This window comes from Carassius gibelio, chromosome B4 (genome assembly GCF_023724105.1).
Source record: "Carassius gibelio isolate Cgi1373 ecotype wild population from Czech Republic chromosome B4, carGib1.2-hapl.c, whole genome shotgun sequence".
Taxonomy (NCBI): Eukaryota; Metazoa; Chordata; class Actinopteri; order Cypriniformes; family Cyprinidae; genus Carassius; species Carassius gibelio.
Genome location: NC_068399.1, coordinates 14,908,658 through 14,936,053, shown reverse-complemented (window position 1 = coordinate 14,936,053; position 27,396 = coordinate 14,908,658). Strand labels below are relative to the sequence as shown.

Genomic DNA, 27,396 nt, shown 5'->3' with positions numbered 1-27,396 from the left:
TAACCTGCAGCTCAATAATCAAAGACATAATCGAAACAATTTCTGTAAAAAAAAAAAAAAAAGAAAAGAAAAAGGTAACACTTAATAATAATGTTCTGTTATAAGTTATTTATAAATTATTAGTTAATTATCAACTGATCATTTGCAAAACATGACTAAACTTTCATGAATGATTACTAAGTAATGATTTACGATTTAACAGTTATGATTTATTAATTCAGTTACAAGTCACTTATATATTATTGGTTAATCATTTACAAAACATGACTATATGTTCATAAATGATTAATGAGTGGAATGCTAATGATTTACAAATGTGTTACAAAAAAGTTATCTTAAAAAAAGTTGAAATCATGAAATAAACCAAACTGATCATTAGTAGATGGTTTATAAGTTATTAGTTGATACATTATTTATCACTTATAAATCATTTAAGTATTTATGTCAAAATTGTTTTGTATAATTATCTCAATAAACAATTTTTAATCATAAACAAATGATGAACAAACCATTATTAAATGATCAGTATATGATTTATTGGCAAATATGTTAGCTGGTCGGTGTTCAGAAGCACAAACATGCAGGTATGCTAAAGCACTATTTTTAAGAAGAGTAACTCATTTGTTTTGAAGTGGATAAACATTTATAAATGCCTTAGTCAGGTGATTCCAGTGGCTTGTGTTAAATCCTTTCACTCATCAGCACAGACTTGTGTTCTGTGTGGAGTGTGTGGATCTAGTGATGAAGTGAACCTCTCAACCACTTTAACCTTCCACTGATCAGGTGCACAGAGTTAAAGACTCCATGTTTGTCAGAGAAGACAGCTGTCTATACCCTCACCAGTCAGTACTTAGTAAACACTACAAAGTGTTCAACACCTGTTATAGATGATGTGTAAACACATGGATAAATAATTTACAAAGCTTTCTGTAAACTATTCATCACTTGTAAATGTGTTACATATCATTTGTAGATCTTTCTTACCTGTTACAAATTATTTGTATATGTACACAAGTCATTTATAACACTTTCTGCATCCCCTAATCTACTCATCACTTGTATATTATAAGTGTTACCCATGCTCACTTTTTACACATTCATTTTTCGATCCAAGTTATGATGCAGGAATGTTCACATTTCCTGGATCAAGTTAGGAGGAAAGTGAAAGCGTGCGTGTTACACACACACACACAAGGTCTCTTTTTGTACAACACTCAAACAGTGGCAAAGACACCTGAGAGCCAGCAGTTTGTTTGTTTTTTAAATGTCGTGATTTTGAACAATGTAAACAATGGCAGGAAGTGTAAAAGTATAGACGTGATACCAGCTAAATTTAATTATTGTACTAAATCGCAGAAACGTAGGACTGCATTCTGATATTCCCAACTCTGTGAAGTAACGTGAGGGAGGAAACTTGTCATTAGCTGGTTAGTTAGCCATGTTATCTGCTTCTGTAGCCAGCCAAATAGTATTTATTTTAACACTGAAACAAACGGCGGGGTTTGTTTTTTTCGGTCTTGATCTGGGGTGAAAGAGGGAGAAAAGACGACACGGATATAATAGTTTATGTACGACCTAGAAGTATGTAGCGGAAAAAATTTAATCTGTATTGAACATCATTGTGTATGGAACATGGTTAGTCTGCATTACCCAGACAATTGGTCGATTTAATATGCAGTTTGTATTCTCATTTAGTATTAACATTAAGATGTCACTGAGGAGTCTCTTGGTTTCTTAGTGGTTGATTTGTGGCTGATGGCAGCTTCATCAAATCCCTGTTTGCACCTCTTTCCTCTCTCATCAAGCATTGTTAAGACAAATTCGGTCTGACGGTGTTGTCTCATCCCTAAAACTGGAAACCGCAGGAACTGAGCATGCAGAGAGAGCCTTTAAACACAATCAGACACCCTCCAGCTCGGAAAAAGACCGAAAGAAATTCAAACCATTCGACTCGAAACAAAATGTCAGAATACTAATCTATGTCATTAAAACTTTCATTAATAAACCACATAGCACTTCAAAAGTCTACAGATGTGTAAGCACATACCGTAATTGGACTGCCCTTCCCAGAATGCACCACATAAACCTCGGTATTGTAAACTCTAACTCTTGTAACGTCACGTCTTTTTATATACAGTACATATGAGTTGCTGCCAGTGTCTTCTGCAGGTTTGAGTTTGTGGCCATCAAGAGATGCTGACCGATTGGCTACCTCTCCAGGTCGTGTGGGAGGACTGGTGCAGTTACGTGTGTTAGGGCTTGTAAAGTGGCTGCATCATCTGGGCTCCATCTGTTAGCAGCGTACAGCCTGACAGCTGAGAGATACACTCCTTGCTTCGTCTACAGAGATCAGCATATCCCTCTGATGGCATACCGCATTCACCTTCATGTGATTTATACAGCATTCCACCCAACTGTTGGCTAGAGAGCACAGGATTCTCAGCTGGTTTACTGTATATATCAGCTGGCTGCTCCACATGATGTCACGATCAATGAAGCACTTAACTGATGGACTTTGGTTCTTTATTGAGCTTGTTTGGTTAGTTAACATGTTGGTTTAGGATGGCCATGATTGAGTTATTAGATTTGGTCAGTGATTAAGTTTTCGAGAATGAGCTTTGGAACTGTATTGAGTTAGTCTGGTTTGTTTCTTAAGTTAGTTCATCAAAAGGATTGGCTTTATGGTGTTGATTTAGTTAGTTTAAATGGGTCATAACTGAGTTGGTCTGGTTATTTAGCCTGTTCCTGAAGAGAATAAACTTTGGAACTTTATTGAGTTAGTCTGGTTTGTTGTTAAGTTAGTTCATCAAAAGGATTGGCTTTATGGTGTTGATTTAGTTAGTTTAAATGGGTCATAACTGAGTTGGTCTGGTTATTTAGCCTGTTCCTGAAGAGAATAAACTTTGGAACTTTATTGAGTTAGTCTGGTTTGTTGTTAAGTTAGTTCATCAAAAGGATTGGCTTTTTGGTGTTGATTTAGTTAGTTTGCATAATGAGTTAAGCATGACGATGGGTCATAACTGAGTTGGTCTGGTTATTTAGCCTGTTCCTGAAGAGAATAAACTTTGGAACTTTATCGAATTCATTTAGTTAGTTAATGAGGTAGTTCATCGAAAGAAATGGCTTTTGGTGATTAATCAGTTACACTGGTTAGTGAGTAAGTTCTCCGAGAAACATGACTGATTTCGTATGGTTGTTTAGTGAGATCATTGAAAGGATGTATTTTTGGACTTGTTTGAGTTCGATTTTTAGTAAGTTATTAACAAGTGCTCTTTAAATAGAACACATTACATTTAATAATTAAGCACACACTTTTTTTAACAGACTTTTATCCCTGTTTTCCCTCTTCTACTGTGACACTTTTTGGTCTTGCAGGTGGTGGTCAGCTTAAATATCAGTAACTTGGTTGATTTTTCTTTCATTCTTTCTCTGCATAGCTCTCTCAGAGGGGATGAGCAGTATGGTATTGACCAAGATATTTCTCACCTTGACATTGCGTGTGTTTAACACCACATAGTGACACATGACGTTCACATTTGATCTGTGACGTGCAGCATTTGACATTAGCGGTGATCTTTCCACCTGGGCTTGTAGACATAAGAGAAATAGTTCTGATTGTTTCCTGTCAGATATATTTACTCTCACTGGACTGTGATTGTGCTTTGACCTCTGCTGTGGGAGGATCTGTTTTTGGATTGATGGGTCTTCCACCTCTTTACTTTTGTCTGGATTTCAGTCCTCTTAGAAATTAACTTGTGAGGTTGGCGGTGTCTTTTTCCTTCCTCAGACATGTTTGACACACTTTCAAAATCTAATTTCCATGCTCTGTTGTAATCATGTCTTCGAAGACATTTTTACAGTCAGACGAACGAAGGAATTGTTACTTCACTGTATCGTCGACAAACATATTTGACAGATATTTTAATAGAGCTCCAAATATCCAGTCTCCCAGAGTGAAAATCAGAACGTCAAAGCCTCTGATTACATCTCACTTGAATGCTTTTCTGTGGTTCATTCAAATTCTGCTCTGCAACAATAGGAAGCTTAATAATACAACACAGAGAAAACTAAAGAAGTGAGCCTGTTAAATCCCAGAGCAACTCTGACTCTTTTAAGAAATCTACAAAGATCAAACCGTAAAACAGACAGTGACAAGGAGAACCACAGCAAAAGCTTTTGGTTTCAGATGGTAATATGGAAGAGCTAGATGTGTGACGTGACTAAGAGAGCAAATCCGTCACCCAAAACATTACTCAAAGATCCGCAAGCCTCATTTATGAGATGGTGGCCTTGAAAGGAAAGAATACCCCAAAATGAAAATTGTCAACATTTACTGGTTCCAAACGTGTATGACCTTTTTTCTTACGTTGGACACAAAAAGGAGAAAAATTTGAGACTTTGCTGGTCACTCCAATATATGCATTTACAAAGAAAGTGAATTGAAGCTTTTGAGATAAAAGAAAAAGCATACAAAAGTATTCTAAACGTGTGATATATTGCAAGTCATTAATTACCATACATCTTGACATTTTCTCTAGTTGTGTGTCAACACAAAAGAATAAAAGAATCAGATTCTTTGAGTCAAATCTTTGTATTCAACATTTACTTGGAATACACTGCACATATACCACTTTTATGATACTTTGTGGTGCTTTTGAGTCTTTTTTGAAGTTTCAAGTAAGAAAATAATATGGGTTTGGAACAGCATAAGTGCTTTCTTAAAAATTGCAGCCATTTTACCTTGTCCTAAATGGTGGATCTGCAATATGGAATCTTGGCATTGTCAGATGCTTTGAGAAAGCAGACACTTCAAAGCACATGTTGCAGGCAGACCATCCGCTGGTGCTCTACTGTGCCTCCACCAGTCTTGTGCAGGGCAGTGCTGCAGCCTGATCCATTTAGTTGCTAATTAAACGGAGGAGGCAACAGGAATTCAATGGCTGTCGTCATTGGCTGGCATCATAATGGCTCAGCTACGGTTGTTTGTCTCGGTGCCCACTGGGCACATAGAATGGCTTGCTAAAGTTGGCACTGAGGTCGCTCTAACAAAGAGACCTGCCAAGCATTACTGTAATACTATTAGTGCAGAAATTATTTTATGTGGTTTTATTAGTTGCATCTGTGAATTAAAACCATTAAGAAAAGTTATAATTAATTTAGCACAGAAGTCCGGGATGAGCAAAGTGCGACATTTTTAATTTTGACTTGTATTATGGAGTACTTTTAATTCTAATAATCCCTTTTAGCCATTCAGTAGCACACTTTATAATAGGTATCGGGCCCAATACTGCGCTCCTGTATTTGTATTGTAAAAATGCCCCGATACCAAAAAGCCAATACTGCCCAGAAAAAGAGACACAGACAACAAATCAACAGAGAGTAGAATGGAGTTATAACAGACTAAGGATGTCTATAAAGTACATGTAAATAATTAATATAATGCTAAACATTCAATATTAACCCCAGTATAGCGGACGTGCAAGGGCTGATAAGCAGAGCACGGTGAGTGGATTGAGCGTGCGGCTACACAGACACACAAGCTTGAACAGTGAATATTTCACAGACATCACTGGAAAGTTTGTAATTCAGTCGGATATGTCAAAAGCAAGCAAGCAAAACAGTGAACATGTTACTAAAGTTATTTGACGGTAAGGAGAGAGAGAGAGAGAGAGAGAGAGAGAGAGAGAGAGAGAGAGAGAGAGTCAGAGAGCATGCACTTCTGTTGCATGATCTTGATTGCTGTTTGCTCCATTAGCGCATGCATTTGGATTAAAACTTAATCTTAAATATAAAACAAAACAAAAAATTATAGGGACATTTACTAAAAACAACATTTATTTTAAATGTCAAGCATACACGATTAAAGCAAAAGTGAAACTAGCAGACTGTGTGAAAATGCACTAGGCTATAAGTTTCTCTCTCATTCTGAACCAATGCAAACGTGTGCACGCTGCGAATGTTTAGCTTGCTTTAAAATTATGTTTTTTATTCATACGCGACGGTCTGTTTACAGTGTGCGTGATGCAAATTACATCACCAAAATAGTGTGCACGTACTTGTATAATATATAATGAGTGGTTCTATGCATTATTTTAGGAAAATGTTTTGTGTTTACAGTATTGAGGTGCTACAATGGAGCTTCTTCTTCTTCTTCTTCTTCTTCTTATTATTATTATTATTATTATTATTTTGTCTCTGTACCAATTATTTGTAAAATTGAAAAGTACTGTGAAAATATCGGTAATAATACCGATATCGGTATGTGTATCGCAGAGTACCAGAAATGAAAGTATCGGCATCAGTCTCCTCCAGAAAAAAGTAGTAATGGTGCATCCCTACTTTATAGTAAGTAAGTAAATAAATAAATAACTGTTTGATTAAATTACGTAGGAGTAGGTGGGACTACTTTTTACTTTTAAAGTTTTTTCCTGTTTTCCTAAATGTTTGTATGGATGATTTCATGTATGTACATGATTTGCACAATGTACTTATTAATATTTAAAAAAAATATCCATGTTTTTGCTATGTTCTTATGGATAGCTCATCAAATTCATATGCATGTGGTCACTATGATCAGAGGAAATGAAATGAGCAAAACGACTGCAGCTGTTTCTCTGTAAAACCAAAAGTGCTGGAGAAAACACAGCATTTATCTGTTCTCTTGGCTTTGAGTGGTTTTTAAGTGAAAGCCATATAATTGAGGCTTGAGACCATTTGTATTTCCTGGTAGTGTTGGAGCAGCAACACTTTCCAAAGCCAGCACTCACCCTACGGTTATCCGATATGCTTGGAGCCAGTCCCTGCGCAACTAGCTGGGCCCCTCAGCATCTGGATCTGCACAGCCGGACCCAAGTGCAAACATTTACTCTACATTAAAGCCTCGCTCTGATAAGTGTGTTGTATAGATTAAACACGATCAGATTTATGATGTTTGCCTCTCGTAGCGGCAGTAAAATTAAACGGCTCGTCGTTGTCATTTCAAGTAAGGGACGTAAGCCGACTTGTAGTAATTTTCCATCCGTTTTGCATCCATGTCAGCCCTGAAAACTGATCGCTTATAAATTTCTCGATTTTATTTTGTGAAAATATACCTCATCAAAAACATTCCCCTCCCTAATTTCGTTTAATGACATATCTGGTGCTGGAAAATGTCAGTTTATGTCGGAAAAACAGATGATCTGACTTTCCCGGAGAGTTGTTAAAATCCCACATGGTTTGAAAAACCGCTCGGCAAGCGGCGGTTCGGCATCTAAAGCTGCCGAGAGCTCTGCTCGCCATTAGCGAACAGAATCACGGTTTATGTTTGTGTACATCGCTGTAGGCCGAGAGACAGACTAAAAATAAACAGAACGATGGGCTGATGGGACCGCTATTAAAACGTGGATGGAATTTCCATCCTTACTTAGGGGATTATATCCGTAACGGACACCAGACTTGATGATCTCCTCGCTTTTAGAACGTAAACCCCATTTGTACGTCTGTTCGCACATGTCTGTCAATCAAGAGCGTCCGCTCACACTTTTAGTGTCGGCAACAAATGTTCAATCCGTCGCTGGGACATTACCAGATATCATATATCATAAACACTCCAGAAAAGCGTTAAATGATGCGGTTAAAATGCCAGGCCAGCGTTTAGCATTCAACCACAGTAGAATGTTTGATTTTCGTTGAGAATGTCTGAATCAGTTTTTGGTCGGGACATGCTGTCGGGTACCCATGTGCGTGGGTGCCGTCGTCTTAATGAGACTGCAATGAAAAACAGCCCATCTCTGGTGCACCACACATGTTCTGCACCATGTTGCTATTAAAAGAGGTTTATGAGAGAAGATAATCAAACGTTTAAAGTGCATTAGGCTCTTTGCGTGTGTGGCTGTGTGTGGGATGTGTGTGTCATCTGAAAAACAGCTACTTGCCGTTGGGACAGATGTAAGAAGAAACAAGATGCTGTCGATACGGATCGCATTAACAATTGCTCATTCATTCAGCGTCCTGTGTGTTTGCGAGTGTGTGTGGGAGTTAATACTGTGTGTGATCTGTGTGGATCTTTCTGGCTCAGTGTCGGAGGCTGTGAGGCACTGAGGTCAGAGGATACTGGATGGATGGAGTTGGTGGAAGACTGTAAATTGCTTCTGCACTAGGACAGCTGTGAGAATGACCTTAAATTTAGTCCGGCCATCCCTCACAGCAGCACTGCAGCAAAGTTTTATTTGTTGTTGTTGTTTTTTGTAAATAATGTCAGTGTATGAACTGTGGATATACACTTCATTATTTGAGTCCTCATAGAAATTTTTTGCCTTGTTAAAATATAAATAAATAAATAAAAATTCTAAATGGCATAATTTCGGTAACACTTTAGTTTATGGTTACACCTGTTAGTTTCTTATTAGCTAATTATTATAATTAAGCATATATTAATGCCTTATTCTACATGACCTTATGCTACATCCCTGATCCTACCCAATACCTAAACTTAACAGCTGCCTTACTAACTATTAATAAGCAGCAAATTACTAAGAATTAATTGAGAGAAAAGTCGCAGTTAATAGGTGTAACCGTATTCTAAATGTTACCATAATGTCAGAAAAAAAAGACAAAACAATATGGGTTACAAAACTACACAGGACTTTAGGTGGCTGAGACTTTTTACAGTTTGGTAGTGTTTAACCACAGACAGCTGTGACTGACCAATCAGAATAATGTATTCCAGTCATCTTCAAGTACTTTTATTTCTCTACTTTTATAATGCCATCTAATAAGATCTAGTATTTTGAACAAATCCACTATATTAAAAAGTTTTTTTTCTCTGTGTGCTGGAATGCAATATGAATATGCTTAATGAAACACATATTAGAATCAACAAGCTAGCATTAATTTTTCGGCATGACAAGAGTTATGAATTAATGTTAATGGCCAGAAAAAATAGAAACAAACCAAAAAAAAAAAAAAAAACACTAAAGGTAATCTAATAATATTAAAGTTAACATACAGTTATATATTATTGCACTGTGTGTGTATATTAAATCTGAAAATTGCAACTATTAGAAAAATTTGAAACAATTATTTCTATTAACTAGTTGCTTATCACCATGCATATTAGCTGTTTATAAATCCCATTTTAATGCATTATTCTTCATAACCATATTTTACATCCTTTAATCTACCCCATATCTAAACTTAATAACTACCTTACTATTTTTAAGCAGCAAATTAGGAGTTTATTGAGGCAAAAGTCGATGTTAATTGTGAGAATTGGCCCCCAAACTAAAATGTGACCTGAATATCATCGATTAATATTTCACAATCATCTAAACGGGATCACTGGGGCTTTACAAACACTCTTTGAAACAGCATTAAAACAGTGGAAATTGTAGCTAGAGTGAGACAGTGTATTATAGACAGTATTAATAACTGTGCACAATAGCAATCCTTCAGGGTTTCATACTGTACGAGCTGAGTCAACTGTCACACAGCACAATGCATTCCACATAATACTGCGCTTGTCGCATAATAATATAGTGCGGTCTGGCCCATTGACCAGCTCTGACCTTACTGTACAACTTCTCCAGCATTCTGCCCTATACTAATGCAAAAAATGTGAACCATGCGTATCACATGGCCAAAGTCCTTTTGTGCACCCATGAGTGCAGGCGCCAGGATATTACCCCACTTTCAGTCAAGTGCTGTATTATTACAACCCTCGATTGGGCCACAACGTCATGCCTGGTCAGGCTGTCAGCGTGTGTGTAGGTGTGAAACACTGCCCTCTCAGTGTCACACTCCGGGTCCGACCCACAAAGGTTAGTCAGGGGTCATGACACTGTCTGACGCCCGACAATAGAGCCTTTGTGGGCATAAGGCCGTAGACTTGTCCTCGCACAACGACGACATGCGTGCGTCAGCCACCAGTTGAGCTGTCAGACATGCTGAAATACCCTTTTTCTGAAGGCGACCCTCTGAAGAAAACACTGCAGTCTGCATCAAAGACTTTGTTGAACTCTGAATGCTGACAGAAATGTGTGTGAGGTTCAAAAGCCACTTCTCTGACACCACCTCCCACTTACACGGTCACATCCTCATTGCCAAAACCATCCACTGCTAGGTTCGCTGTATGGCTGATCTCTTTGTTTTTGTCTTTCAGATTGAGAATGTGGAGGCTTGTCTGAATTTCTTAGGGGCCAGAGGAGTCAGTGTTCAAGGGCTCTCTGTTGAAGGTAAGACCCTTCTGTCTGCTTAAAACTCGATAACAACTGCTAAATGCCTTCATATACACAAATAGACCTGCTATTCTTATCATTAGTGCTGTTTACATCAGTGTCATTACTGTTTATAATTAGAATGAATGGCCTTTGAACAGTTTTTAAATAACTGAATAGTTAGGTTAGTTAGCATTTTTAATCAAAGAGTGGAATTTGCATCCCAAATCATAAAATGGGTAAAACTCCCATAGATTAGAAGGAGGGGCTTAAGGCATATCTTGGGACCCCAGAATTTCTAGAAAAAAAAAAATAGAAACTGTGAGGCCACAGGATGCTTCAAAATTATTTAAACTATAAAATTAATGTTACACTTTAGTTTTGGGACCAATTCTCACTATTAACTAGTTGATTGTTAGCATGAATATTACTACCATATTGGCTGATTATCAATACTTATAAAACACATATTAATGCATTATTCTGGCTGACTATATTTTAGATACCTCAGTCCTACCCAATACCTAAACTTAATAACTACCCTACTAGCTATTGCTAAGCAGCAAGTTAGGAGTTTATTGAGGCAAATAGCATAGTTAGTTAATCATGAGAATTGGTTCCCAAACTAAAGTATAGAGTAGTCAGCATTTGAAGAGAATCAAAACCTTTCATCAAAATTGCACTAAAACGTAGAACCAAGACTTTGTGAACTTTTTTGATCAACTTAAAATGTTGACTACTATATAAATAACAATAATTATTATAATAGCAGTAGTTAAAATTTAATTATAAAAATATTCCATGAATTATGTTTTGTACCCCTTAAATAACTTTTACTTTACTGTAACATAAAAAAGTTACATTTGTTAACATTATCTACTATACATTAATTAACTAATGGTTCATTATATATATATATAATGAACTTTAATGTCCCTTTCAATGTTTACTAATGCATTATTAAAAATCAAACGCTGTATCTGTTAATACTGTTTAATGGACTTGAGCAAACATGAACATGAAAACATGAAAGATTAATGCTGTACTAAATCTATTGCTCGCTACTAACTACATTAAACTACTAGTGGGATCTTATTGTGAAGTGTTACCATTTTTTTATTGAAAAGAATTCAGAATCAAAATCTAAAAATGTAATAGAAGCAGGTTTTTAATAAATAGTGTTTAATTAATTTAATGTGTTAACACTTCCAGTTTCTGTTATCAAAAAAAAAAAAAAAAATTAGCAAAAACAAACAGCATTGCCATAAATATATAAAAAATACCCAAAGGGAATATTAATAACCACGCATTAACATCTCAGAACAAAGTGGAATAATAATTATGTTATAATTTCCATTTAATTCCATACATGCGCCATCAAGTATCACATAATTTTAATTAATTCATAAGCTGCATGAGTGGCGTGTGTTTGAGTCCATAGAGACCTGTTGATGTTTGAATCTGATCATATTTGAAACGTTTTAGGTTTCTTAGAACTGCTGCATCGACAAACCGCAGAGATCCTTGATTTTCTTTTTCAGCATAAGTAGAAGCTTAAGTGTACTAAATGCAGTGTGGAATGATATCATTAACCTAAAGCAGCTTGGATACTGTATTCACTGTCCTGCTAAATTCCGCGCCGTGAGTGCACAGGGTCCATAAATATACTGTGTATTGGGTTTCTCAAGGTTTTTATCACACACATTCTTCCTTACACAGGGCTGTGTTTGTGCTTTTTGAGCATCTTTCCTAAAGCTGTGAGTAGCTATCTTAATTAAATTAGTGGAGGTTTCAGAGTTAGGGTGTTTGAAGGCTTGCATACGCTTGTGTTTAGTTTTTTATGAGGCATGCCGACTCGAGAAAAGAAGTGAAAATGAAAGGAGTTGTTTTTTTGTATTTGATGTGCCTGAGTGTGTAGGAGTTTTCCAAGGAAAATAAGAGCAATAATGTCTAAACCACAGACAGTATGTCACATATATAGAATTTTCTCTTTACTTTTGATTATTATTATTATTTTTTTTACTTATTAAATGATTTAATATACAGCAGATTAAACTTCACTACTCCTGAAGTTTCATTAATTTACTTTAATAAAATGTTTTAATTGAATAACTCTGTCAAAGAGAAAATTAGTTTCAAGCTTAAATATATAAATTACAAATAAAACATAGAAAAATAAAAAAGTCAGACATTGATTATTATTATTATTAATGAATATTTTTGTCACTTTAATCTGAATTGAGTTACTTTCAGATATTTTATTAGCACTTAATGCCATTCTTTGTCTGATAGAATGTTTGATGTATTTTAAAACGAAACTCATTTCCAAATTGCATTGGTTTAATAAAATGGCACTGTATATTAACAGTTGTTTGTTTCTATTTTTATTTCCAGAAGGATTTTTTTAAGAAACACTTGAGACAAAGTTGGTACTAAAATGAAACCTAACCTCCTGCGCCATGAAAGCACATCATCTGTGCAATAAAACCGTCCTCTGAGAAAGTTTGCTCTCGACTCCTGCTGACTGTTATCCTAGCCTTCTTTCCCCAATAATGATAGGTGCAAGCTCTCAATATTCTTTTTCCTGCTGCAGTGGCCATGACTCGCTGTTCACAGTGTGTAGGGAATCAGAATGCACAGCGGGACCCTGTTTTTAAGTGTTTCTAAGTGCAGGGCACACAGTGACCTCTGCACAGACTGAGCTTTGATCTCATTGGCTGTGAGCGTCTGGTGAAAAAGGTGCCATTTGTTATAGAGCATGTCAGTCTTAAAGACTTCTCCTAGGGTCAGAGGGGGCACCATCACTGGTGACCTGACCGGGAAACCCACCTTGACAAGAAACACACACTCCAAGCTCACTCTGAAAAGGCACTTCCGCTGAGTTGTTTAATCCTTTCACTCCAAAAAAAAAACTCTCACTAGTCAAAGGAGATCAAGCATGTCCTTCCGAGGTATTCAAATTGAAAGACATTCATTAATATGTTAAATACAGGAAGCCTGTTTTCATAGAAATCACTTTTCTTAATCTTTGCTGCCTTAAAGATGGTTCACTCAAAAAAAGGAATTTCTCATCATTCACTCACCCTCATTGCAAATCTGTGTGACTTGCTCAAAATCCAGCTTTGCTATCACGGGAAAAAATTGCAATTTAAAATATATTAAACAGTTCTTTTAAGACATAATAATATTGTAAATATTGGTGATTTTACTTTTGATAAAATAAACCCTTGGTGAGCATAAGTGACTTTTCCAAAACATTTTTAAAAAGTCTTACATGCCCCAAACGTTTGAATGATGTTGTACACACATCCAATCCACTTTTGTAAATCTAAACAAAGTCTTAAGTGTTTACTGACTATTTTGGCCAGCGAATGCTAGAACACATCTGTACACAGAGGAAGTGTTCAAAGCCACATCAACGTAAATAGATAATGCATTCACACTTCTCTGATCTCACTTCCTTTAATGAGCCTGTCTCAACAGATACACATTTGACCTTGTGCAGCTAGCGACAGTAAGACCTAATGACTCCACATTTAAACTTCTGTTTAAGTGTGTTCATTTACTGACAGCTTTTTACTTCCAAGTTTCCAATTTAATGTGAATCGACAGCCTTTGCCAAAATCCAAACCACTACATATGCTGTTGCACAGAGCAATTGTGAAGAAAAAGATGAATTCCCTCCATTAATGCAAACATACAAAATGTATTTTGCAAATTAGCGTGCCAGAATAAACAGTTTAACACATTATTGAGCCTTGCTTTTTCCATATTGATCTGTAGTGCAGCGACACCAAATAGTGCCAAATTTCTGTTGCCTGACCCAGAAAATATTTTCGACTGAAACATACCATCTGAGTGCTTTATTATGTAGAATGCAAATTACAGCTCTGTACGATCCCAAATTGAACCGGGGGGAGATTAATAACCCCAAACATTGCTGACGGGCAGAACAAACAGGCAGGCTGTCAGAACGAAGCCGGATTCTTCTCTTTAGCACTGCCTCAGCACCACCATCCTTCAGTCGCTTTCAGCACCAGCTATTAGCAGTGTGTAAGTATGAATGAAGGCCATTTCATAAACGGGCACGGGAGAGTAAAGCGTCGCTGGCAGGCAGAGCACAGACAATCGATGCCGTTGCCTTCATCTTCAGTCCTTTATCTCCGTGATCAGAAACGCTGTGCTGGCACTTATTCAGACTCACAACTTCAATTTCGGAAGGAAGCTTGAAAAGCATTCCTCATAGGACACCTCACAGCGCTCCTTTGCATCGGCTCTTAATCAGGATAATAGCATTCGGGCTTCTAAACTCCGTCCGCCACTTCAAAGCTTTGCTTATTGAATCAGCGTCTCCTCATAAAAGGTCTCAATTAGAAGTCAATCATTTCAGTGACTGTTTCTAAATGTTAACGTCTAATTTATGACGCACAAGATTCCAGACGCTCAAATGACCGCGCTAAACTTGGATTCTCCAGACAGTTGCATATTGTCATACTGTATATCACTTCCTCATTCAGAGGTGATCTTATCTGCACCATTTTTTCAGCTCCTTGTCAACAAAACCTCAACTTCCCTAAGATGAGGTTAACCACCATGTGACACAACGATGGTTTCTCCTGACTTGATTCTGTACTTAAAAACATGCTGTGTTTAAGGTTTAGCGCATCAGTTGAATGCAGGATTAAAGAGCTCTTCTTGTGGTACTTTCTAAATCTGGTGTGTTTGCTCTTCAGAGGTGTGTAATGGGAATCTGAAGAGCATCCTGGGTCTGTTCTTCATCCTGTCTCGCTACAAGCAGCAGCAGCAGCACCAGCAGCAGTACCTGCAGTCGTTAGTGGAGCTCCAGCAGCACGTCACACATCAGACCACAGGGGCGGCGCCAGCGAGCCAACACAAATCACAAGACATGCAGTCCAGGTACGACACATCTTATGATATCTATTGATGTTGCTCCTCCATTTGACTTCTGTATCTTTCTGCATTCCATCATGAAATAAATGGCTAGGGTTAGGGTTAGACAGTAGATATTCTATACTGTGTGTGTGTGTGTGTGTGTGTGTTGGTGTGTTGGTGTGTTGGTAAAAAAAGCAATGCCACGACTGTGATGTAAATAGATGAGTAATCTTAGCAGCAGCTATGAAGAGGAGATGCCACACATGAGTGGCGTTACCCAGCCTGGCTCACGTAACCTGACCCAGAATGCATGTGTGTGTATGTGAGGCAGAAAAACACGAGTGTGCATTTTGTAGTGCTAAGTTCTCTGTCCTGTCAGCATTCACAAGTGCAAAGAGAGGAAGAGAGTGAGAGAAAGACAACAGCTGCCCCTCATTCTTGTCCTGGGCCCATGGGAGCTCTCTCAACCCACATCCAGCAGTGACAGGTGTTCAGAGGGCCTTGGACTGCCAGCCTGAAACACACACACACACACACACACACAACCAGATGACATCAGCAAGCAGAACTGGGCCAGGAGGGCTGTAGATTGGCTGCACTCCTGGAGGATGTTGTAGACACAGTCTCCTCAGATAACTATCTTAGTTCTCTGTCCAGCTCCAGAAAGTCGGGTAAAAAGGAAGCTATTGTTTGGCGTTTTGGAAGTGTTTCTTCAAACGTTTACTGGCTTGGGGTTGCAGGTGTTAAAATGGGCGGCTGTCCGATTATCTTTGTGTGAGTGTGTGTGTGTTGTACAGTTACAGGGGTCTGGGAGATTCATCAACTCTGGTCTTTGGCCAACTGCACAGAAACACTTAAACAGACTCTTGGGGTTTCTTGAAGCATTTTAGCTTACTGGCAAAAGTGTACTGCATACTCAGTGAATAAACTCATTATGTTTAATGCCCTTATGGTGCTTTGTTCCTTAAAAAAATAATTAATTGTTAAAATGGTCTTCCTTATGCTGTCCTAAAGTAAGCATCATTCATCAGATTGCTGGTGCTAAATAATTAATGCAAAAGCCACTGAGATGATATTTCATGTTTAAATGCAGTACAGAAGGACCAATTAAATTTCACTTTGCTCCCATTGCTTCTCCTCTGAGGGGAAACTTTTTTAAATTCAATTAAATATAATGTACTCCATCTTTCAAAGGTTTGGGTTCTTTAAGTTTTTCAGTATTTTTGAATTAATTATTATTCTTACAAGTCCTTTATTTGATGAAAAAACAGTTATAATAGCAAAATCTTGAATTTATTATTATTATTATTATTATTAATATTATTATTATTATTATTATTATTATTATTATTATTATTATTAATTATTAATTATTAATTATTAATTATTAATTATTAATTATTAATTATTAATTACTATTTTCTGTTTTAATTTACAATTTCCATCAGCCATTTTTCCATTGTTCAGAGTCTCATAATTCCTCAGAAGTCATTCTAATGTGCTGATTTGTTGAAATCTTTTGTAACAATGTCAGTGTCTTTTTCGTTTTAAACGTATCAATTTAATGAATCCTTGCTTATAGGAAATACACTGGCACAGGAAGAAAAAATGCACCCAAACTGCTGCGATTAGTGAAAGAAAAGAACTTTTAGCACTTGTTGCTAGTTAGTATATGGTGATAGAAGCTGTTGCTTTTGCTTTAAAAAAAAATAAAATAAAAAATTCACTTTTAACACTGTGACACACAGTCAGCTGGGTATCTGTTTTGTTTTAAAGATCTAAGTACCATAATACAGCACCGTCTGAGATCCCTGGGAATGAGGGGTGAGCTTTTTATAACACACACTGGTTGGTTTTACCCATAGGCACTGCTCCCATTTACAGTTTTAGAGGTCCAGGCTTTCTATAGCCAACACCTGCTGGAGTGACGGTCAGAGAGAGAGAGAGAGGGATAGCTGGACACTGCGGTGCCTTTAGGTCTGGGGAAGAGATGGGGGGTGAAGTGTCATCCCTCTCTCTCAGCGCACCATGTCCCGAGGTGAACAGCTCGACTCGGTGGTCTCTGGCTCACGTTTGTCTGGCCTCAGCTCACGGGACAGGAGGAGCCGACTGTCCTATGGGAAAAAGTCTGGCAGCATTAGGTACAGTAGTACTACCCATGTTACATATCAGTGTACGTCACTTTGACGGGAAGCCATATGGTTGTTGCTTATTTTTTGATATAGTTTTTTAAACATTTATAGCACAAGTTTTTGGTCTGTGCTCTGCGGTGTATTGAGGCTACTGTGTCCCTCCAGATTTGATCATTATTCTGGGTCCACAGTGTGACATTTTATATTTAGGTGTTTAGTTCCTTTTTTTGGAAGTTGTCTGTTCCGCTTTGAAAATGAGATGTTTCTCTCTCGGGAGCTAAGTTTAAACTCATTTCATGGGTTGTTGAGCTTCTCTCAGTTTCAAAACTTTTTCTGGAGTGTGGTCATTCTCTGCTTTCTGTCTTTTACTGTTGGAAGGCATAGTAATATTGCATTAGAACTTACTAATAAGTACTGAAGAAGATTGATTTTTTTTTTTTTTTTTACACTTTTTTTATGTGTCGAATTTCTCTGTTTGATAAGACAGTGGTCTTGAACTCTATACTGACACCTTTTGTGAATGTACTGTACCCACAGACAAGTTGTCATTTATGCGTATATGACTGGAAAATCATCCTTTTTTATTTAAAAGTACATTTCATAAGCATCCTTGACATTTTAATGTTTTTAGATTGAGCAGATCTTATTAGAAACTGTAGTGAGTGGGTTTGTATTCCTCACTAAACCCTGTTGTTTATATTCATTTTAAAATGTTCAGAATAGTTACCATGACACAGTTGTTCTGTGTATGATTTCTCACTGTGAAATGTGTCTAGATATCCCATGGCAAACAAATTTATTCTTGAGATTGTTTGACTCACCACTGTCATGCTGCTAGGCTGAATGCTTTAAGGAATGAGGGGAAAAGAAAGTAAGTTGTAGAGAAACGAGTGTTTTTTTATCCATCGTGTCCCAGCTGAGTCCCTGTTTGAGCAGGAGGAGAAACGATGGGTCTCATTAATCATGTGGACATGATCACGCTCTCATGAGAGAGAGTGAATGAGAGAGTGAAAGACAATGTTAGTGTCTCACTGGAGCTGTCTTTGGTTACAATGCTTGTTAACCTGCTGTCTTGCCTCCCTGTTTCACTGTCTTCCTCTCGTTCTCCCAGTCTGGTGAAGTCTTTGTCTCTCCTCAGGGTTTCACTCGAGGGAGTCTGTAATTTTAAGCCAGCTCCTTGTCACGCACTCGCCGTAGAAACTTGTTAAAGTGAAGCGTTCATGGTGGTCATAATGATCTCCTTCTGAGGATACACTCCCACCTTCTCATTCACTTTGGCCAACTTTTGGAAGAATCTTTTCAATTTGAAAAAGAAATCAAAGCCAACGTTTGGAATTTCAGAAGGATGACTAACTTGATGGGGTATTGCACAATCACAACCAATCAGACCATTTTTAATATTCAATAATTTGGAACAGGTTTTTGGATCGAAGAGATCACTGTGGTTGGGGTTATCTAGCATGGAACACCAAATAAACATAAATGAGATGACTGAAAACATACATCATCATACATTTCCAGCTGGTTCATGATCTTTAGCTGCTTCAAGATGGTGTAGATGGTTTATCAGCTTAATTGCCACTTGTTAGACCTGGTTTTGACCTTGTAAACCATCTTAGTCAGGCTGATTGGATGTGGTAGACCACTTTGGACTGGCAACAAATCATACTGCTGACCTTCAGCTAAAAGGATCTGTTGTTTTTCAACATGGCAGATGGGATACCACCTAGATGCTGTTTAGATGAAGGTTTTTCCACTGTAATTGTTGATTCATTGCGAACTGGACATCCGCTCTTTCACATTCTCTCTCATCCTTTGACTGTAATCAACATCCATCCATTCACAGACACTCTCATTCCAGCACACAGCGCTCACAAACCTGCTACACGCCAAAGCTTGTCAAGGCACATTTCCCACTTAGACACAGCATATCCAAACATAGACAAACACAGGCGCACACCCAGAACGAACAAAGTCAGTGTCAATCAGCTGTCAGTGGCTGGAGAGTAAGAGATTTGAGACCTGTATACCCAACTGTTCTGAGTTTTGTGCTTTGGCCTAGGGTGTTTGTGGTTTGTTTTGTGTGTGTGTGTGTGTGTGTGTGTGTGTTGTAAATACAAGTCCTACTAGCAGGGCCTCCATCCATCATATATAAGATCTGACAAAATTCACTCATTCATCTCAGCTTCAGGCAAGAGTCTTCTCTGCCCTTACAGTGATCAGCTAAAAAATGTATAGTACTTTCACCTAAACAGCCATAGGACATGTTTGCCTGAAGTTTATTTCAGTAGTGCATCAAGTATTACAGGAAAGCCAATGAAGCCTCTGGTTTTATATGAACTCAGTTACATCTATGGTATTAATGACCAAAAATCTTCCCAAAACACATACAATATACTATATTTACTTTACATTCACTCTGAACTTAATGAAACTGGATAAGACTTATTTTGATGTCAGTTAATCTAATGCCGTATTATACATTAAAGTATGTATTTTCACAGTAATTGTAGATATACTACATGTGCTACTTATATCTTCATGGTTATACCTTTAAAACATACACAGTTCATGTATTTCATGATAGTAGATATGTATATTATATTATATTTTGGGTTGCAATTTATATTACAGTACATGTACTTACATGTACTTGCAGTTTACCTATCGAATAAAGTTCTGGTAATATAACTATGTATAACTGGGAACTACATGGGCTAGGGTTATGTTTAGGGGTAGGTTTAGAGTTGGTACCTAGTTATTACCTAGTTATTGTAATTGCTATAATAAGTACATAGTATTTACTTAAGGAACAAGACTGCAAAATAAAGTTCTACCATTTTTGGGTTCCAATATCTCATTGGATTAAACGCTTTTAAAGCTATTAAAGCTGATATACTGTACTCTGTCCCATAACCAAAGTTAATTTTATATTGAATTCTGTATTAATGTAGTAGCAAGTTTTATTGTATATACACTGTGAGACAGAGTGTGTGTGTGTGTGTGTGGGTGAGGGGGGGGGGTGTTTTTGTGACATATCAGGACACAACTTTGTATAATGACATGGGTATGACACAGGTATTACAAGGAGAGGGTGACTTATGAGGACATAACCCATGTCCTCATTTTTCAAATCGCTTATAAATCATACAGAATGAGGTTTTTTTGAGAAAGTAAAAATTAAAAGTTTCCTGTGAGGGTTAGGGTTAGGGGTAGGGTTGGTGAAGGGCGATAGAATATACAGTTTCTACATTATAAAAACCATTACGCCTATGGGATGTCCCCACTTTTCACTTTTTTTATATATTGTGACTGGACCTACAGGAATATCTTCTCTGTTGTGTGGGATTTCTTTCTTTGAGTGATATGTTGTTGTGGAGGTAAATCTAAACCCTTCAGTGAGTCACCACTATTGGTATTAAACCCTCACTGCATTCACACACATACTCGAAGGTACAGGTATATAGAGATTGAGATTTGGCTTTGAACTTGTTCAGATCTGCAACATACAGCATCGACTAGAACAGTAGGACCGTTGAAGGAAATGCACATACTTGTGGTTTGAGACGAGTGACATGTCATGTGAATCTGAGTAGGCGCACACAGAGGCCATGCTGTTTATGTTTGCACGTGTGCGCCCAGCCCTCGCCAAGTGCCGCCCTTATTGCATTAGAGAGAAAGATGCCACAGTTTGAAAAAAAAAAATTCAATCCAATCATTAACCTCATTCCTCTCTCTCTCCCTCCCTCTTTTTCTCTCCTGTCTCTCTCTCGTTCTCTCCCACTACCTCTTTACAGTCTCACCGCACGATATACAAGTCCACCAGGTCACAGTGGAATAGCAGCCCCTCAGAAGAAAAACACAAGGTAGAGTCTTCAACTGTATCTGCCTGCTCTCGTTCTGTTCTGACACCTGAAACTCTCCGCAGACCTTCAGGCTAGAGACCGGGAAAGCTGATCTTCTGATGTTCAAAGCTGATCTACTGATGTAACAACAGATTTGGGTGATGGGAATGGCGTACGATAGAAATGCTTGCTGATGGTGTCCGTTCTTCAACTGTAGTCTGGCTTTTTCACATTTCAGAAATCTTTCTTGAGCTTTTTAGAGGGTTTGAGCTGAATAGCTTGGATGATTTGTTATGAACGGATACAGAAAGTGCCGGATCAACCTTAGATCTTGAATGCGGTTTATTTCTGACCGGAAGTTTTTTGCTGTTTCAAGCTCAGGCAGCAGTTGTTTGGCCCTGAAAGCATTTGCTTCATCTCAGAGCTGGTGGGAACCTTTGTGCTGGCGAAGCATTTCAAGCAGCCCCTGGCCAAACTATGTGAGATATGTGATGGACACTATGTGTGATATAGTGCTTACTCCACTGACAGCCTGATGGGTAGGGTTCGACTGACGGCATTATTTACTCAAAGACAACATATGCTTGCAGGGAGAGGAACGGGAATGAAGACGTTGCAGTTTTAATTGAAGTATCTGGGATCTGAGATCTTCTCTCAAAGCACTGATATACAAATGTTAAGAGTACACACATTCTGTCCTGGTTCAGTTTTTTAATGCTAGACTTTGGTCTCATCCTAAGTTCAGATATGCTGTGTACTTTACTATTTAGAAGTTTAGATTCAGCATAAGGGTGCAGAGAGACGTTCACACCTAATGTTATCAGAGGGCTGCACAGCTGGGCATAGCTTCTTTTGAAAGTCAGATAAGAAATCAGATTCATTGGTGTTTGCAAAAAACGTTATCTCCAAAGAGAAAACGGAAAAAAATGGATGAATCATTCATTGTTAAGAAATTCATACTTTCCATCAGAAAGGAGGCATTCAATTGATTGAAAGGGAGAGTGAAGACATTTATAATGTTACAAAAGTTTTCTATTTCAAATAAATGTTGCTCGTTTTAAAAATCAAGGAATCTTAAATCTTAGAAAAAAAAAGTTCCAAAAAAATAAAAAGGTGCAACAAAACTGTTTTCAACATTGATAATAATAAATGTTTCTTGTGCACTAAATCAGCATATTTGAATGATATCTGAAGGATCATGTGACATGAGGATTGGAGTAACGGTGTGTTTGTGTGTGTGTGTCTGTGTGTGATCAAATAAATGCAGCCTTCGTAAGCCAATTAATGAGTTTCAGACACATTTTAATTATAGTTAATTAATATTTAATATGTTCCAGTGATAGGCTGGCGGGTTCTATTCAATTGTATTATTCATTAATAAATCTGTTTTTTTTTGTTGTTGTTGTTAAAATTAGTGTTCATTTAATTTCAGCAGTGTTTTGTATTTATTTTCTTCTTACACTGAATTGACATTTGATATGAGGCTTCAGAGGTGACTAACACACATACATTCACACAAACAAAAATACACACTCCTGTTTGTTTCTTCAGAGAGATGCACATGAACTCTATGTCTGAGGCCCAAATGATCAATTCAACACAAGATTATTGTGCAGTAATCTGGGTTAGAGAGAAAATTGTAACAACCTAATCTTGTTTCTTAAAGTAAGGAAAGCAGGATATATATTAATGCATAAAATTAGCTGTCCTCTAGAATCCAAAACTTCCAAGCTATATTCAGTGTACTTCATTTGGAAAGATAGTAATAAGCGAATCATTCACAGATGACAGAAGGAGTCTTATTTGATCCTTAAACATCCTGCTCTAAATTGTAATAGGCATAATTTGAAAAATTGTATCTTCCATAAGGCCTTTTTATGTATGCAGATTGGATGACATGTGACGTGTTATTAAAAATCTGTGATTTATTCAGAAGTTGAGATGTTTCACAGTTGAACTCCGTCAAACCCTCACGCTTTTCGTCTGAGCCCCATTGACACTTTAATTAATACCCTAATATAAACAAGAGCAAATCCAGAGATCTGGTCTTCCAGCTGACCACCTCAGTCAGATTCAGGTACTGACTTTTCAGTAGCAGCCTTTAAAGCAGAATATATCACATCTTTAACATTATTGTCATTAAAACTTGTAAACTGTTTTTTTCAAGAAACATTTCATGTTAACTGCTTCATTGCTACTGGCCAAACAAACAGATAGTCCTGCCCCCAACTAATGTCATTGGTTAAGCCAGTGTGTTGCTGTGTCGGCTTCGTTGGGATGCTCAAAAATGAGCAATGCTTTGAAAGTGACATGGATTTTTCGGGCACATCAACTTATAAATATCATACTTGTCTCTGAATGTAAGTCGAGATAGAATAAAGAGAAATGTTGCACCGTAGCTTTAATTCAGGTCTATTTTAGCAACGTTAACTCTCTTCGGATGCCTGGTAAGCTCTAAACTTAGCTTCTACAGGCACATTTGTGTTTGTGGATGTATACATAATACATATTTATGTTCTAAGGAACATTTCAAGATCAAATCAGAAAACCAAATATCTTATTAATGCTGGTGTCAGATGTTACCTTGTCTTTGAGCCAGGCCAAACTGAATCTGCTCACTTTTGATAGTTTGTTTTTGAGGGGAAAATCTGCAGATTTTTACATGATAAAATGTGTCATGTGCAGCTGAGAGGAACACAGTCTTACTGAGATAAAAACATGATGAAATTAAGTGGAATATTTAATAAACAAACACACATAACCCACTGGGAATCTGCAGCTCTCTGATGCCAGTTCTGTGTGGGCCTGCTAAAACTAAAACGTCTAAAACTCTTCCATTAAGACCCTGTTCTCAACTCAGACACAAGTCCATCCCAATTTTCACCCAAATAACCTCTATGAGAAATAGTATCAGATATGCTTGCATATTATCATAGCTGGCGATGGTTGCCTGCACAACAGGTTAATGGGGAAAAGCAGAAGTGCCTGATGGGAAATGAGCGAGTGATGAAGCAGTGTCATTAGAAGCTTGATGAGACATGCACCTAACTGCCTGAATCATCGTTCTCCAATCCATCAATTCTAGGAAAGCTATTTGCTCGGAATCTTTGTAATAAGAGTTTTCAAAACATTTGATTAGTAATGAGAATTTCAAATGATGATGGGAATTTCAGATGGTTTTTAAAATGAAACTATAACTAGGTCTTTATTAGGTCATCAGTTTGGTTTGTTAAAATCAATTGTTTGGGGCCGTAATCAGATTGGAGTAAAGAGAAACATCTTTGTTGGGTGCAAAATTGAATCAGCTATACGAAACAGCGAGGGTGTCAAAGAATGTTAAATTCCGGCTGTTTTGTTCCTCCACGACATGTTTATGAGCCGTTGTCAGGTTGATGTGTCACAGGGTCGTGTTTCCCAATTAAAAACTGGCACTTGTGAGTCATTAACAAGCTTTGTGCACGAGTAAATCATCAACAGTATGAATACAGCACAAGACAATACAAAGAAACACACACACACACTCCAGATTTTAGAGCAATTAAAAGAGGTTTATTGTGTTGACATATTGAAAAAGCTGTTTTAGAAGACTGTATATTAGTCAAATTATTACCATTAACAGATCTCTAATTTATACAACTAAACATATGCCTACCTCCCATTTGATACAGTTCATATTTAATAATGTCATTTGATTAAGAGCCAACTAATAAGTGTGTTTTATGTGTTCCAGGTTACCAGGTCCCTCCAGAGTCCCCGCTGCAGGCAGCGGCAGTAGCAGTAGCAGTAGCAAAGCCCACGGATCCTCAAACCTGAACAGACGAAGCCAGAGCTTCAACAGCATTGACAAGAGCAAACCACTTCAGTATGCTAGCGGCAATGACAGAGGTGAGCGATATACAGAATTTCAATAGAAAAATCAAGATTTCTGCACGATACTCAAATGGAACAGCAACAGCTATATCCTGTTATCCACAAGATGGTGCCACTATCACAGGAACAACGGCGCTGTGGCAGAGGGCAAGATGCTCTGAGGTGGCTCCCTCATGCATTTATTAGAACATTTTCATAATGAAATACAGTAAATCTGTGGAAAAAACACAATTTCCTGGGAAATGTAAGTATAATATTGCACTGTGGTTCCTCTCTGGTGTGTTATTCACATCTGAAAAGGTGATCTGCCCTCGGCATTCACTGTCCTCCTCCTACATATTTGGAGATGACGTTCATGTTACATTTCTGCTTCTTCCACATAACCAGCCTATTCAGAGTTCACTTCTGATTTCATCTTCCTGTCAAAGCCGAGCCATCATTCAAAGCTGACTTCATAAAACCACATGGCTATTTAGCCACCAGTGTGTAAATCTCCACAGGCTAGTTGGTTACTTCATAAATCTGTGCTAGACTTGATGGAGTGTGTCGATTGAAGCCGGGTTGGGAGTTCAAAGACGTGTGACCCGTATTTCGCCCCTGATTCACCCCTCCCAGCAAGAATCCATGAGCAAAACGCAACCGATTTCCCTCACAGACTGTTTGTTTTGGCTGTACTGGCTAGTTAGATTTATACCGGACTTTACTGGTCCTCGTTCGTTGTTAGCACAGATGCTAGTGTTCCCAGACACTGGTTACGGGACAGGGCGAGACAGAAGGGTCTCACATGGCAGATGTGGCTTTGATGAATCAGAGAGTCCTAATAGGCGCCGTCTCTCTCTAAACCCATTCCTGCCCTTTTGCAACGGGCCTGACATTACTCAAAAACCTTGATTTACAGGGCTACTGCGCTAATACTTATACAGATGAGAAAAGCAAACTCCCATCTGCCTTTTTTCCCTCATCTTCTTTTGTTTAAAAAGTCTGTCACACTGTGAAGGAACTATGGGAGGGGCTGGTAGGGAGAGAACAGAGCTCTGTTCCAAAACCTAGTGAGCTGCCTACCTAGCATTTTAAGGCATCGTAGGGGTACAGTTGACACAAAAGCTGTTCCATGCACTAGGCAGAAAATTATGCTGCCTTGTGAGATTCAGTGTTTTAGCCAAATTCTAAAGGTGCAGTCATTTTAGTGAAATTTTGCCGGCAAAACAGGTCTACTGCCAATACTTTAGAAATGTATGAAGCAAAGTTCACATAGCAATACATTTCAATCATCTTTCTGGTCAACATGGTGAATCTGTTTGACCCACTGCCAAATCTGCCTGAGGAAATCCATCACCCTCAGCTAAAATTGAGATTTTGTGGTTTTCTACAAAAATGACTGAATTTTGCCTGCGGAAATTAATAAATAAATGTGACCATACATAAAGGCAGCATCACGTGTCCTTCACAAGGGAAGCTATTCTGAAATGCATTCAGAAATGGGAGAGATCATGGCTTTTGTTGCAAGGTTAAAAGACAGTTAAACCTGTTAAAGAGGCCTTCTAGCTTTTAAAATATTGCCTGTAGGAATAACTGTACGTTTAAAAGAGCAAATGGCATGTTTGTTTTTACACCACATGCATGCAATAGCTGGATCATCCTAAAAAAAAAAAAAAAATTGAGCTTATAAAGCACCATTTTTATGATACAGTTGTAGAATTTTAATCCTGATTTGAAATGTGTTGTTAAAGCATAATTTCTTACAACAGTTACATGGATTTCAGGCTGTCTCTTTTTAAATAGATCAGGGATTACATATTTTTGTTCGCCAAATTCCTCTGACATAAAATATTTTTGACGACACATTCAGATGTTCACAGTTCTTTGATGTCGGTTATTTTATCAACTTTGTTAGCTTAGCAACATGCTAATGTCTAAATTGTGAGTTGAATCTAATTTGTGCTTAATTTTGCATACATGAAATGTTCAAAAGTGGTTACTTATGGGGTTTCGTGACAGTTAGGATGCTGCCTTTGTAGCCCGCTAGGCAGCTCACTAGGTTCTATGTAGTCTTACCTACATATTTCAGCGCTACGCCTCTGTGGTCGCAATCTCACACTGTTTATAAGCCCTATTTCAATGTAGTGGGCACAAACACTTGCATGTTAAGTAGTCTTGTATAACAAAGCTAATTTCACCATCCACACTGGCTGCAGGAGTGAATCAGCATGCTTGTTATAGCACTAGCTCAGCTTTCAAAAGCCCTGTGTCCAATTCCTGGATTACTGTGCAGGAAATCAGTGTTTTTAGTACATTCATTGAACTTTTGGCATAGCTTCTTACAGTAGCACCTGTGACTAAGACATCAGAACTGAGCAGAGGAGATAACAAAGAGAGCCAGAGGCAAAGAAAATGGCTAATGCAATCCATTGTGGAGTAGACAACAGTAAATTAAGATGGAAAGTCTTCAATGCCATGTTTTCT

The 27,396-nt window shown here is 37.8% G+C and overlaps 1 protein-coding gene across 11 annotated transcripts in view; it reads left to right on the top strand.

Annotated features, from left to right (window-relative positions):
• The window catches only part of LOC127956183 (neuron navigator 3), a 293,499-nt gene that overhangs the window by 198,589 nt on the left and 67,514 nt on the right, over window positions 1-27,396 (top strand). For 10 of the 11 annotated variants that reach the window (XM_052553943.1, XM_052553941.1, XM_052553942.1 and 7 more), the window contains 4 exons: window positions 10,139-10,211; window positions 14,927-15,110; window positions 21,016-21,084; window positions 24,794-24,948. In XM_052553943.1, the coding sequence (XP_052409903.1) occupies window positions 10,139-10,211; window positions 14,927-15,110; window positions 21,016-21,084; window positions 24,794-24,948 (481 nt within the window). Of the gene's footprint in view, window positions 1-10,138; window positions 10,212-14,926; window positions 15,111-16,829; window positions 17,228-21,015; window positions 21,085-24,793; window positions 24,949-27,396 lie in introns of those variants that run through there. The other variant, XM_052553951.1, reaches the window with a different exon arrangement.